This window comes from Numida meleagris, unplaced genomic scaffold, assembly GCF_002078875.1.
Source record: "Numida meleagris isolate 19003 breed g44 Domestic line unplaced genomic scaffold, NumMel1.0 unplaced_Scaffold400, whole genome shotgun sequence".
NCBI lineage: Eukaryota > Metazoa > Chordata > Aves > Galliformes > Numididae > Numida > Numida meleagris.
The window spans coordinates 15,947-28,879 of record NW_018364621.1 but is presented as its reverse complement, the minus strand read 5'-3'; the positions used below and the strand labels follow the sequence as shown (position 1 = coordinate 28,879).

Sequence of the window (12,933 nt, the reverse complement as noted above, 5' to 3'; positions counted from 1 at the left end):
GTAGAATGGGCTGGGTTGGGTTGGGAGGGTCCTTAAAGGTTGTAGAATGGGTTGAGTTGGGTTGGGAGGGTCCTTAAAGGTTGTAGAATGGGTTGGGTTGAGTTAGGAGGGTCCTTAAAGGTCGTAGAATGGGTTGGGTTTGGGTTGGGAGGGTCCTTAAAGGTCATTGAGCCGGGGAGTGGGTGGGAGAGATCCTTAAAGGTTACGGAACTATGGAGTGGTTTGGTTGGGAAGGTCCTTAAAGGTTGTAGAATGGGTTGGGAGGGTCCTTAAAGGTTGTAGAATGGGTTGGGTTTGGGTTGGGAGGGTCCTTAAAGGTCATAGAACGGGTTGGGTTGGGTTGGGAGGGTCCTTAAGGGTTGTAGAACAACAGAGTTGGTTGGAGAGATCCTTAAAGGTCATGGGACTATGGAATGGTTGGGTTGGTAGGGTCCTTAAAGGTCATAGAACAGGTTGGGTTTTGGTTGGGAAGGTCCTTAAAGATCACAGAAGCATGGGATCGGTTGGAGAGATCCTTAAAGGTCATGGAACTACAAAAGAGTTGGGTTGGGAAGGTCCTTAAAGGTTGTAGAACAATGGAATGGGTTGGGAAGATCCTTAAAGGTCACGGGACTACGGAATGGTTGGGTTGGGAGGGTCTTTAAAGGTCATAGAACGGGTTGGGTTTGGGTTGGTAGGGTCCTTAAAGGTCGTAGAACATGTTGGGTTTTGGTTAGGAAGGTCCTTAAAGATCACAGAACCATGGGGTGGGTTGGAGAGATCCATAAAGGTCATGGAAGTACAGAGTGGTTGGGTTGGTAGGGTCCTTAAAGGTCATAGAACGGGTTGGGTTTGGGTTGGTGGGGTCCTTAAAGGTCATAGAACAGGTTGGGTTTTGGTTGGGAAGGTCCTTAAAGATCACAGAACCACAGGATGAGTTGGAAGGGTCCTTAAAGCTCACAGAACAACAGAACGGTCGGGTTTGAAGGGCCCTCGTGGGCCCCCCAGCCCCACCCCCCGCTGCGCCCGACGCTCGGCTTCGCTCTGCAGAGCGTTGAGGTCGTCTCCCACCGCGGATATTTCGGGAGGAGGAGCAGAGCCAAGGAACCGGAGCCGCGGGCGCCGCAGCAGCCGCCGGAGCCGCCCTGGGTGCAATTCTGCGACTTCCGAGAGATCACCCACGTCGTCATCCAGGACCGCAGGGTCAGCGTCCACCGGCAGGACAACAAGTGCCTGGTGAGGGGGAGCAGCGGGGGGGGGAACGGGGGTTGTTCCTTGTTGGGGTCTTTTTTTGGGTGGAATTTGGGTGGATTTGGGGCAGCTTGGGTGTGGAGGATGGAAAGGAGCGGTGGTGTAAAGGTTGACCCAAAAGTTGACCAAGGGTTGACCTAGTGGTTGACCCAATGGTTGGCCAGTGGTTGACCAAGGGTTGACCCAATGGTTGACCAAGGGTTGACCCAATGGTTGACCAAGGGTTAACCCATGGTTGACCTATGGTCAACACAAGGGTTGACCAACAGTTGACCCAATGGTTGACAAGTGGACAACCCAATGGTTGACCAGTGGTTGACGCAATGGTTGACCAGTGGTTGACCCAACGGTTGACCAATGGTTGACCCAGTGGTTGACCAGTGGTTGACCAGTGGTTAACTCAGCAATTGACCCAACTGTTGACCAACTGTTGGCCAATGGTTGACACAGTGGTTGACTAGTGCTTGACCCAACGGTTGACCAGTGCTTGACCAAAGGTTGACCAAGGGTTGACCAATGGTTGACTCAGTGATTGACCAGTGGTTGACCAGTGGTTAACTCAACAATTTACCCAAGTGTTGACCAAGTCTTGACCAATTGTTGACACAACGGTTGACCAATGGTTGACCCAACAGTTGACCATTGGGGGACAATGGTTGACCCAAGGGTTTGACCCAAGGTTGACCCAATGGTTGACTAGTGGTTGACCCAAGCGTTAACCAATGGTTGACCAATGGTCAACACAGGGGTTGAGCAACAGTTGACGCAGTAGTTGACCAGTGGTTGACCCAACGGTTGACCAGTGGTTGACCAGTGGTTAACTCAGCAATTGACCCAACTGTTGACCAAGTCTTGACCAATGGTTGACACAGCGGTTGACCAAACAATGACCCAACAGTTGACTATTGGGGGACAATGGTTGACCCAAGGATTTGACCAAAAGTTGACCCAATGGTTGACCCAATTATTGACCAGTGGTTGACCCAATGGTTGACCAGTGGTTGACCCAACGGTTGACCAATGGTTGACCCAGTGGTTGACCAGTAGTTGACCAGTGGTTAACTCAACGATTGACCCAACTGTTGACCAAGTCTTGACCAGTGGTTGACATAGCAGTTGACCAAAGGTTGACCATTGGGGGCAATGGTTAACGCAAAGGTTTGACCAAAGGTTGACCCAATTATTGACCAGTGGTTGACCCAATGGTTGACCAAGGGTTGACCCAGTGGTTGGCCAGTGGTTGACCAGTGGTTGACCCAATGGTTGACCAAGGGTTGACCCAAGGGTTGACCACAAGCCAGCTGAGATCCAGAGATCCCATTTAACCCCTTCACTTCTGGGATCTGGGGGCTCTGCTTCCCCACACCTCACTGCCTTCCCCCCCCCCCTGGCAGGAAGTTCTCCTCCCGTCCCACGGCAGCGCTCTCTCCTTCGTCTCGCTGCTGGACGGCTACTTCCGACTCACGGCCGACTCCAGCCACTACCTGTGCCACGAGGTGGCCCCGCCGCGCCTCGTCATGAGCATCCTCCACGGCATCCACGGGCCCATGCAGTGCGTCCCGCGCCCCACCTCGTCCCCCCCCACCCCCCCGCGGCCTCGGGGGCTTCCCGCAGCTTCCTCCCTCCCTTCCTTCCCCAGGGAGGAATTCGTCTTCGCCAAACTGCGCCGGGAGGAGCACGAGGAGGGGCTCTACGTCCTCCGCTGGAGCGTCCTCGACTTCGACAGGATGATCCTGGCCGTGGCCAAGAGGGGCCGCCCGGAGGTACCGTGCCCGCTGCCCCACATCGGTGGGTGGGGGCCGGCACGAACCGGGGCTGGGGTTTGGAACTCTGCTGAATTTGGGGTTCTGCCTGAGCTCCGGCGGAGGTGGAAGGGAGCGGCGTCGACGCGGGGCGTCCTTCTCCCGTTCCTGCTCCGTGTTTTTAATTGTTGTTGCTTGAGGAGCAGAGTGGGGATGGGGAAAAGCTTCGTTTGCCCCGTTTGGGGGCTGAGGGCAGGGAGAGCCGCGAGCACCCAGAGGTGCCGGTCCCGGTAGGAAGCCAGTGGGATCCACCAAGTCCCACTGGGAACCCAATGGGATCCACCAGATGGGATCCACCAGTCCCTTTAGGAACTGGATGGACTCTACTCGTCCCACTGGGAACACGATGGGCTCCACCAGTCCCATTGGGAACCCAGTGAGCTCTACCAGTCCCTTTAGGACCATGATGGGCTCCACCTGTCCCTTTAGGAACCCAACGGGCTCCACTGGTCCCACTGTGTTCCCAGTGGGATCCACCAGTCCCATTTAGAACCCAATGGGATCCACCGGTCCCAGCAGGAACCCGATGGGATCCACCGGCCCCACTGGGAACACAGTGGGATCCACCAGTCCCATTTGGAACCCAATGGGATCTACTGGTCCCAGTAGGAACCCAGTGGGCTCCACCAGTCCCTTCAGGAACCCGATGGGCTCCACCAGTCCCAGTAGGAACCCAATGAAAGCCACCAGTCCCAGTAGGAACCCAATGAAATCCACTGGTCCTACTGGGAACCTGATGGGCACCACCAGACCCAATAGGAACACAATGAAATCCACCGGTCCTACTGGGAACCTGATGGGACCCACCAGTCCCAGTAGAACCCAATGAAAGCCACCGGTCCCAGTAGGGACCCAGTGAAATCCACCAGTCCCAGTAGGAACCCAATGGGCACCACCAGTCCCAGTAGGAACCCAGTGAAATCCACCGGTCCTACTGGGAACCCGATGGGCTCCGCCAGGCGTTGTGTGACAGCGCCGTGCCGCCGTCCCGACACCGCGCGCTCTCCCCCCAGGATCCCGGGGCGCCGGGCCCCCTCAAGTTCCGCCAGTTCCGCATCCAGAAGAAGGGCGGCTCCTTCGTGCTGGAGGGGTGGGAGCGCGAGTTCCCCACCCTGCGGGAGCTGCTGGACGCCCTCAAGGGCTGCACGCTGCGCTCCGGCGACGACAGCTTCACGGTGAAGAGGTGCTGCCTGCCCAAGCCGGGAGGTACCGCCCCGTTCCGCCCCCCAATTCCGCCGGGGAGGAGGGGGCACCGCTGTTGGCGGAGCTCGGCGAACGTCGCTCGGTTCTGCTGGCAGAGATCTCGGACCTGCTGATCACCACGCAGAAGGTGAAGGACGGCGCGAAGCAGATCCTCAACCTGACCCAGCTCAGCTTCCACCAGATCCGCAAGGACGAGATCACTCAGGTTGGGGGGCTCCGCCTGCGGGGGCTGTGGGGTGTGGTGGGGGGCACGACCCCCAGATCCCTGAGAAGGGAGACCTGGAGCAATCCCGGAACCGTAGCGGTCAGAGGAGACCTCTGGAGATCCTCAGCCCAACCTTCACCAAAAAAAAAGCCAACCATCTTGGCCAGGGAGGGTCCACCGTTGGTCAACGGTTGACCAATGGGATGCCAGTGGCCATCTTGGCCAACGAGGGCACGCCGTTGGCTCCTGATCAACTGTTGGCCAACTGTTGGCCACTGGCCTCCCATCTTGGCCAATGAGAGCGTGCTGTTGGCTTGTGGTCAACTGTTGGCCAACTGTTGGCCGCCAGTGGCCATCTTGGCCAATGAGGACGCACCATTGGCTCCTGGTCAACCGTAGGCCAACTGTTGCCCACTGGCCTCCCATCTTGGCGTGCCGTTGGCTTGTGGTCAACTGTTGGCCAACCACTGGCCGCCGGGATGCCCATGGCTCGGTTGGCACCGTTAGTTCATGGTCAACTGTTGGCCATCTGTTGGCCGCCAGAGGCCATCTTGGCCAACGAGGATGCGCCATTGGGTCATGGTCAACTGTTGGCCAACCACTGGCCGGCGGGATGCCCATGGCACTGTTGGCACCGTTAGTTCATGGTCAACTGTTGGCAAACTGTTGGCTGCCATGACTCTGGTGGCCATCTTGGCCAACGAGGATGCGCCATTGGCTGGTGATCAACTGTTGGCCAACTGTTGCCCACTGGCCTCCCATCTTGGCGTGCCGTTGGCTTGTGGTCAACTGTTGGCCAACCACTGGCCACCGGGATGCCCATGGCGCCGTTGGCACAGTTAGTTCATGGTCAGCTGTTGGCAAACTGTTGGCTGCCGCGACTCCGGTGGCCATCTTGGCCAACGAGGATGCGCCATTGGCTCCTGGTCAACCGTAGGCCAACTGTTGCCCACTGGCCTCCCATCTTGGCGTGCCGTTGGCTTGTGGTCAGCTGTTGGCCAACCACTGGCCGCCGGGATGCCCTTGGCTCGGTTGGCACCGTTAGTTCATGGTCAACTGTTGGCCAACTGTTGGCTGCCATGACTCTGGTGGCCATCTTGGCCAACGAGGATGCGCCATTGGCTGGTGGTCAATTGTTGGCCAACTGCTGGCCGCCGGGATGCCCATGGCACCGTTGGCACTGTTAGTTCATGGTCAACTGTTGGCCAACCACTGGCTGCCGTGATGCCCATGGCACCGTTGGCACCGTTAGTTCATGGTCAACTGTTGGCCAACTGTTGGCCGCCAGTGGCCATCTTGGCCAACGAGGATGCGCCGTTGGCTCACGGTCAACCGTTGGCCACTGGGCCACCCGTTGACCTCTTCCTCCGTCCCTCAGCGAGCCCACCTGGGCCAGGGCACCCGCACCAACATCTATGACGGCGTGCTGCGCGTCCGCGGCGCCGCCGGGCCCGACGCTGACGAAGCCGAATACTTCTCCACCGAGCAAAACAACAACAACGACGGCCGCGAGATGCGCGTGGTGCTCAAAGTGCTGGACCCCAGCCACCGGGACATCGCCTTGGTGAGCCCACCGCCCGCCGTCACCGCGTCGTGCCGGGGTGGCCGGACATCTTCGCCACGTTCTCGCCCCTCTCTCCGCAGGCGTTTTTCGAGACGGCCAGCTTGATGAGCCAAGTGTCGCACGTCCACCTCGCCTTCGTGCACGGCGTCTGCGTGCGGGGCTCGGAGAGTGAGTGATTCCACGCTTTTTGCCCCAAAGGGTGGATGGGGCGCCCAGGGGTGGGGCTGGGGGGGGGCTTAAGAACGCTTCCAGAGCAGCTGTGCTGTGATTCTGTGGTTCTGTGATCTTGAAGGACCCTTTCTACCCAACCATTCCGTGGTTCTATGGTTCTATGATCTTGAAGGACCTTTCCAACCCAAATCCAACCCATTCTATGACCTTTAAGGACCCTCCCAACCCAACCATTCTATGGTTCTATGGTTCTATGATCTTGAAGGACCTTTCCAACCCAAATCCAACCCATTCTATGATCTTTAAGGACCTTTCCATCCCAACCATTCCACAGTTCTATGGTAATTAAGGACCCTTCCAACCCATTCCATGGTTCTGTGAGCTTTAAGGACCCTTCCAACCCAAACCCAACCCATTTTATGACCTTTAAGGACCCTTCCAACCCAAACCCAACCCATTTTATGACCTTTAAGGACCCTTCCAACCCAACCATTCCACAGTTCTATGGTATTTAAGGACCCTTCCAAACCCAACCCATTCCACGGTTATGTGATCTTCAAGTTCCCTTTCAACCCAAACGTTCTGTGCTTCTGTGATCTTCAAGGACCCTTCCAGTGCAAACCCAACCCCTTGTGTCATTCTATGATCTTCAAGGACCTTACCAACCCAAATCATCCTGTGATTCTGTGGTTGTGTGATCTTGAAGGACTTTTCCAACAAAGTCCATGATTCTGTGGTCTTCGAGGTCCCCTTCAACCCAAACATTCTGCGCTAGTGTCCTGTTGAAGCACCCTTCCAACGCAAACCCAACCCATCCTGTCGTTCTGTGACCTTCAGGGACCTTTCCAACCCCCTTCCCTTCTCCGCTGGCAGATATCATGGTGGAGGAGTTTGTGGAGCACGGCCCTCTCGATGTCCTCCTGCGGAAGGAGAAGGGCAGAGTCCCCGTGGGGTGGAAAATCGCGGTGGCCAAGCAGCTGGCCAGCGCCCTCAGCTACCTGGTGAGCACCAGGGGGGGACGGGGGGGGACCCGGTATCACCGCGGGGTGCAGAGACACCCGTATTTTTTAGGAGAAAAAAATAAGAAATGGGGAAAGGGGAGGTGAGCGAAGCCTGGGACCCAGTGCCATACCTCGCGTCCCTGTCCTTCCTGGGTGTCCTGGTGGCCACTGGTTGGTCTGTGGTTGACTACTGGTTAACCACTGGTTGACCAGTGGTTGGCCTGTGGTTGACCAGTGGTTGCCTAACAGGTGCCTAATGGTTGAGCAGCAGTTGACTACTGGTTGACCAACAGTTGACCAGGGGTTAACTAATGGTTGGCCAGCGGTTGACCAGTTGTTAACACATGGTTGACTTATGGTTGACCACCTGTTGACCAGTGGTTGACCAACAGTTGCCCAACAGTTGCCCATGAGCCAGCAGGGTGCCCCAGTGGCCAAAACCAACCGGGCCACGGGGATGGGGAGGTGACCCGGCCCCACCCGGCGCCTCTCCCTGCTCCCCCAGGAGGACAAGAACCTGGTGCACGGCAACGTGTGCGCCAAGAACGTCCTGCTGGCCCGCACCGGGCTGGGCGACGGCGCGCTGCCCTTCGTCAAGCTCAGCGACCCCGGGGTCAGCTTTGCCGTGCTGTCCCGAGAAGGTGCGGCGTCCGCGTCTTCCCGGTGTTCTGGGGGTCGGGATGGCGTTGGGGTTGGGGTTTATGGTTGGGGTTGGGATTGGGGTTGGGGTTGGAGTTAGGGTTATGGTTGGGGTTGGGGTTGGGGTTGGAGTTGGGGTTACGGTTGGGGTTGGGGTTGGGGTTATGGTTGGGGTAGGGGTTGCAGTTGGGATTGGGGTTATGGTTGGAGTTGGGGTTATGGTTGGAGTTGGAGTTGGGGTTGTGGTTGGGGTTGAAGTTGGGGTTATGGTTGGGGTTAGGGTTGGAGTTGGGGTTACGGTTGGGGTTGGGGTTGGGGTTATGGTTGGGGTTAGGGTTGGAGTTGGGGTTATGGTTGGAGTTGGGGTTGGAGTTGGGGTTATGGTTGGGGTTGGGGTTGGGGTTATGGTTGGGGTTAGGGTTGGAGTTGGGGTTATGGTTGAAGTTACGGTTGGAGTTGGGATTGGGGTTATGGTTGGGGTTGGGGTTACTGCTGGGGTTGGGGTTCTGGTTAGGGTTAAGGTTATGGTTAGAGGTAGGGTTAGGATAGCGTTAGTGTTGGGATTAGGGTTTCATTTAATTTTAGGATCTGGTTGGGGTTAGGGTTGAGTTGGGGTTAGGGTTGGGTTTGGGTTAGGATAGAGTTACAGATAGGGTTGGGATTGGGTTGGGATAGGGTTAGAGTAGAGTTAGGGTTGGGCTTGGGTCCTACTGGGACCCCCTCCTACTGGGAACCCCCTCCTACTGGGATCCCCATCAACTGGTACCCTCTCCTACTGGGATCCGCTCCTACTGGGATCCGCTCCTACTGGGGTCCCCTCCTACTGGGGTCCCCTCCTACTGGAAGCCCCATCAACTGGGAACCCTCTCCTACTGGGATCCCCTCCTACCGGGACCCCCATCTACTTGGGTCCTGATCCTCCTGGGAGCCCCCTTCTCTTGGGACCCTCTCCATCTGGGACCCCCACCTCCTGGGAGCTCCTCCCTGCATCCACCGCGCTGTGCCCCCTTCCGCCTCACCCCCACCCCTCATCCCCCACCCCCAGAACGCGTGGAGCGGATCCCGTGGGTCGCCCCGGAGTGCATCCAGGACCCAGGGAACCTCAGCCCGGCGGCCGACAAGTGGAGCTTCGGCACCACGCTGCTGGAGATCTGCTTCGACGCCGACGTCCCGCTCAAGGAGCGCACCCCGGCCGAGGTTGCCCCCGCCTCCTTTCTTGCTTCCTCCACGCGTTCCCTTGGCGAGGAGATCCTAAAAGTCGCTGTTTTGTTTTCTTTTTTTTTTATTGCTTTTTTTCCCAGAAAGAGCGTTTCTACGAGAAAAAACACCGCCTGCCCGAGCCGTCCTGCCAGGACCTGGCTGCCCTCATCCAGCAGTGCCTGAGCTACGCGCCCGCCGAGCGGCCGTCGTTCCGCACCGTCCTGCGGGACCTGACCCAGCTCCAGCCCCACAGTGAGGCCTTTCCCTCTCCCACCCTCCCCCCCCTGCCCCATAGAGCTTGGGGGGTGGTTGTCCACCCCCGATCCCATCGCTCCTTCTGAATTCCGAGACCCCGGGGGAGTGAAAGCGGAGCGGAAATCGCGTCCTTGTGGCGTTGGTGGGGGGCACGGATGTGCTCAGACCCCTAACCTCTGTCCCCCCCCCAGACCTCGTGGACGTCTCCTCCGTCAACCCTGACTTCCCCGTGTCCGACCCCACCGTCTTCCAGAAGCGTTACCTGAAAAAGATCCGCGACCTGGGAGAGGTGGGTCGCTCGTGGTGGTCCTCAGCGCGGGCCTGGACGAAGGGTTGGGGTGGAGAGAGACCTCGTGGGGCAGGGAGGGACCTTGTGGGGTGGAGAGGGATGTTATGGGGTGGAGAGGGAACTTATGGGGCGGAGAGAGACCTTATGGGGCAGGGAGGCACCTCATGGGGTGGAGAGGGACATTATGGGGCAGGGAGGGACCTTGTGGGATGGAGAGGGACCTTATGGGGTGGAGAGAGACCGTATGGGGCAGGGGGAGACCTTGTGGGGTGGAGAAGGACCTTGTGGGGTTCTACGAGGCCAAGTGTAGGGTCTTGCTCCCATGGAGCCACGCGTGGCAGCGTGGGTTGGGGCTGAGCTGCTCTGGAGAAGGACCCGAGGGGGGCCTGGTGTCAACGGTTGACCAAGAGTTGACTGATGGTTGACCAAGTGTTGACCAAGTGTTGACCATTGGTAGACCAACGGTTGACCAAGAGTTGACCATTGGTTGACCATTGGTTGACCAGCAGATGACCAAGGGTTGACCATTGGTTGACCATTGTTTGGCCGACAGTTGACCATTGGTTGACCGATGGTTGACCGATGGTTGACCAGAGGATGACCAAGGGTTGACCAAGAGTTGACTGATGGTTGAGCAAGTGTTGACCATTGGTAGACCTACGGTTGACCAAGAGTTGACCATTGGTTGACCATTGGTTGACCAGCAGATGACCAAAGGTTGACAAAGGGTTAACCAGTGGTTGACCAGCAGATGACCAAGGGTTGACAAAGGGTTAACCACTGGTTGACCAAGAGTTGACCAAGGGTTGACCGATGGTTGACCAGTGGTTGACCAAGAGTTGGCCAAGGATTGACCGATGGTTGACCACTGGTTGACCAAGAGTTGACCAAGGGTTGACCGATGGTTGACCAGTGGTTGACCAAGAGTTGGCCAAGGATTGACCGATGGTTGACCACTGGTTGACCAAGAGTTGACCAAGGGTTGACCGATGGTTGACCAGTGGTTGACCAAGAGTTGGCCAAGGATTGACCGATGGTTGACCACTGGTTGACCAAGAGTTGACCAAGGGTTGACCGATGGTTGACCAGTGGTTGACCAAGAGTTGACCAAGGATTGACCGATGGTTGACCACTGGTTGACCAAGAGTTGACCAAAGATTGACCGATGGTTGACCAGTGGTTGACCGTCGGTTGACCAAGCGTTGACCATTGGTTGACACAATCCCAAGCGCGCCGGCCACCCCGTTGCGTGCCCCCAGTGCCGCGTGCGTCCCCGCAGGGTCACTTCGGCAAGGTGGGCCTCTACTGCTACGACCCCACCAACGACGGGACGGGCGAGATGGTGGCCGTCAAGTCCCTGAAGGCCGGCTGCAGCCCGCAGCTGCTGGCCAGCTGGAGGAAGGAGATCGCCATCTTGAAGACGCTCTACCACGAGAACATCGTCAAGTACAAGGGCTGCTGCAGCGAGCAGGGTACGGCGGCAGCGCCGTGGGGCGGCCCCGCCTGCCGGGACCCCTTCTGTTGGGCGTTGTGTGTGCCCCGTCATCCTCCCCATGGCAGTTTGGGGGCTCTGAGAAGGGAATTTTAGGGGGGTCTCTGTATGGGTTTGGGATGCCTCTCGTGGTTGGGGTCGTGGTTGGGTTTGGGTCATCTGTCCTGGTTGGGGTTGTGGTTGGGGTCATGGTTTGAGTGAGCTCTCCTGGTTGGGGTCGTGGTTGGGGTCATGGTTAGGGTTTGGGTCATCTCCTGGTTGGGGTCGTGGTTGGGTCATGGTTGTGGTTTGGGATCTCTCTGTTGGATGCTCCAAAGGGAATTTGGGTCATTTCTTCTTTCTGGTCGGGCTTGGGGTCACCTCTCGTGGTTGGGGTCGTGGTTGGGTTTGGGTCATCTGTCCTGGTTGGGGTTTGGGATCTCTCTCGTAGTTGGGGTTGTGGTTGGGTTTGGGATCTGTCTCATGGTTGGGGTCATGGTTGAGGTCATGGTTGGGGTCGTAGTTGGATTTGGGATCTGTTTCATGGTTGGGGTCATGGTTGGAGTTTGGGTCAGCTCAACTGGTTGGGGTCGTGGTTGGGGTAATGGTTGGGGTCATGGTTGGGGTTTGGATCCCGTGGTTGGGGTCGTGGTTGGGTTTGGGTCATCTCTCCTGGCTGGGGTCATGGTTGAAGTCATAGTTGGGGTCGTGGTTGGATTTGGGATCTGTCTCATGGTTGGGGTCATGGTTGGGGTCGTGGTTGGGGTTTGGGTCATCTCTCCTGGTTGAGGTCGTGGTTGGGGTCGTGGTTGGGGTCATGGTTGGGGTTTGGATCACTTGGTTGGGGTCGTGGTTGTGGTTTGGGATCTCTCTGTTGGATGCTCCAAAGGGAATTTGGGGCATTTCCTCTTTCTGGTCGGGCTTGGGGTCACCTCTCGTGGTCGGGGTCGTGGTCGGGGCGTGGGTCCCGGTTTTGGGGGGCTCTCCACCTCCCGCTCGTCCCCCAGGGGAGAAGGTGGTGCAGCTGATCATGGAGTACGTGCCGCTGGGCAGCCTGCGGGATTACCTGCCCAAGCACCGCCTGGGGCTGGCGCGCATCCTGCTCTTTGCCCAGCAGATCTGCGAGGTGGGGGCTCGGCCTTTCCCACCCCAAAAATGGGCCCAGCCCCACGTCCCCTCCCCCCAAAAATGGGCCCAGCCCCATTTTCCCATTCCCAAAATGGGCCCAGCCCCACGTCCCCTCCCCCAAAAATGGGCCCAGCCCCATCTTCCCATTCCCAAAATGGACCCAGCCCCGTGTCCCCTCCCCCAAAGATGGGCCCAGCCCCATTTTCCCACCCCAAAAATGGGCCCAGCCCCACATCCCCTCCCCCCAAAAATGGGCCCAGCCCCATCTTCCCATTCCCAAAATGGACACAGCCCCGTGTCCCCTCCCCCAAAGATGGGCCCAGCCCCATTTTCCCACCCCAAAAATGGGCCCAGCCCCATTTTCCCACCCCAAAAATGGGCCCAGCCCCATGTCCCCTCCCCCCAAAGATGGGCCCAGCCCCATCTTCCCATTCCCAAAATGGGCCCAGCCCCACGTCCCCTCCCCCCAAAAATGGGCTCAGCCCCATCTTCCCATTCCCAAAGATGGGCCCAGCCCCATCTTCCCATTCCCAAAATGGACCCAGCCTCGTGTCCCCTCCCCCCAAAAATGGGCCCAGCCCCATCTTCCCATTCCCAAAATGGGCCCAGCCCCATTTCCCACCCCAAAAACAGTCCCAGCCCCGTGTTCCCTCCCCAGAAAATGGACCCAGCCCCATTTTTCTTCCCTATAAGTGCCTCTCTGCCCCACTTGTGACCCTATAAGAGCCTCTGTGCCCCACTCCTGTCCCTACAAACCCCTCTGTCCCCGACTCCT

The 12,933-nt window shown here is 58.1% G+C and overlaps 1 protein-coding gene across 1 annotated transcript in view; it reads left to right on the top strand.

The window, feature by feature from the left end:
- The window catches only part of TYK2 (tyrosine kinase 2), a gene marked incomplete at its 3' end in the record, with an annotated part of 30,487 nt that overhangs the window by 10,151 nt on the left and 7,403 nt on the right, over positions 1–12,933 (top strand). The window contains 14 exon segments of the mRNA XM_021383435.1: positions 1,030–1,215; positions 2,625–2,782; positions 2,870–2,993; positions 4,046–4,238; positions 4,331–4,440; positions 5,819–6,004; positions 6,085–6,172; positions 7,049–7,176; positions 7,682–7,817; positions 8,861–9,012; positions 9,117–9,267; positions 9,462–9,559; positions 10,839–11,031; positions 12,038–12,156. Of these exon segments, the coding sequence (XP_021239110.1) occupies positions 1,030–1,215; positions 2,625–2,782; positions 2,870–2,993; positions 4,046–4,238; positions 4,331–4,440; positions 5,819–6,004; positions 6,085–6,172; positions 7,049–7,176; positions 7,682–7,817; positions 8,861–9,012; positions 9,117–9,267; positions 9,462–9,559; positions 10,839–11,031; positions 12,038–12,156 (2,022 nt within the window).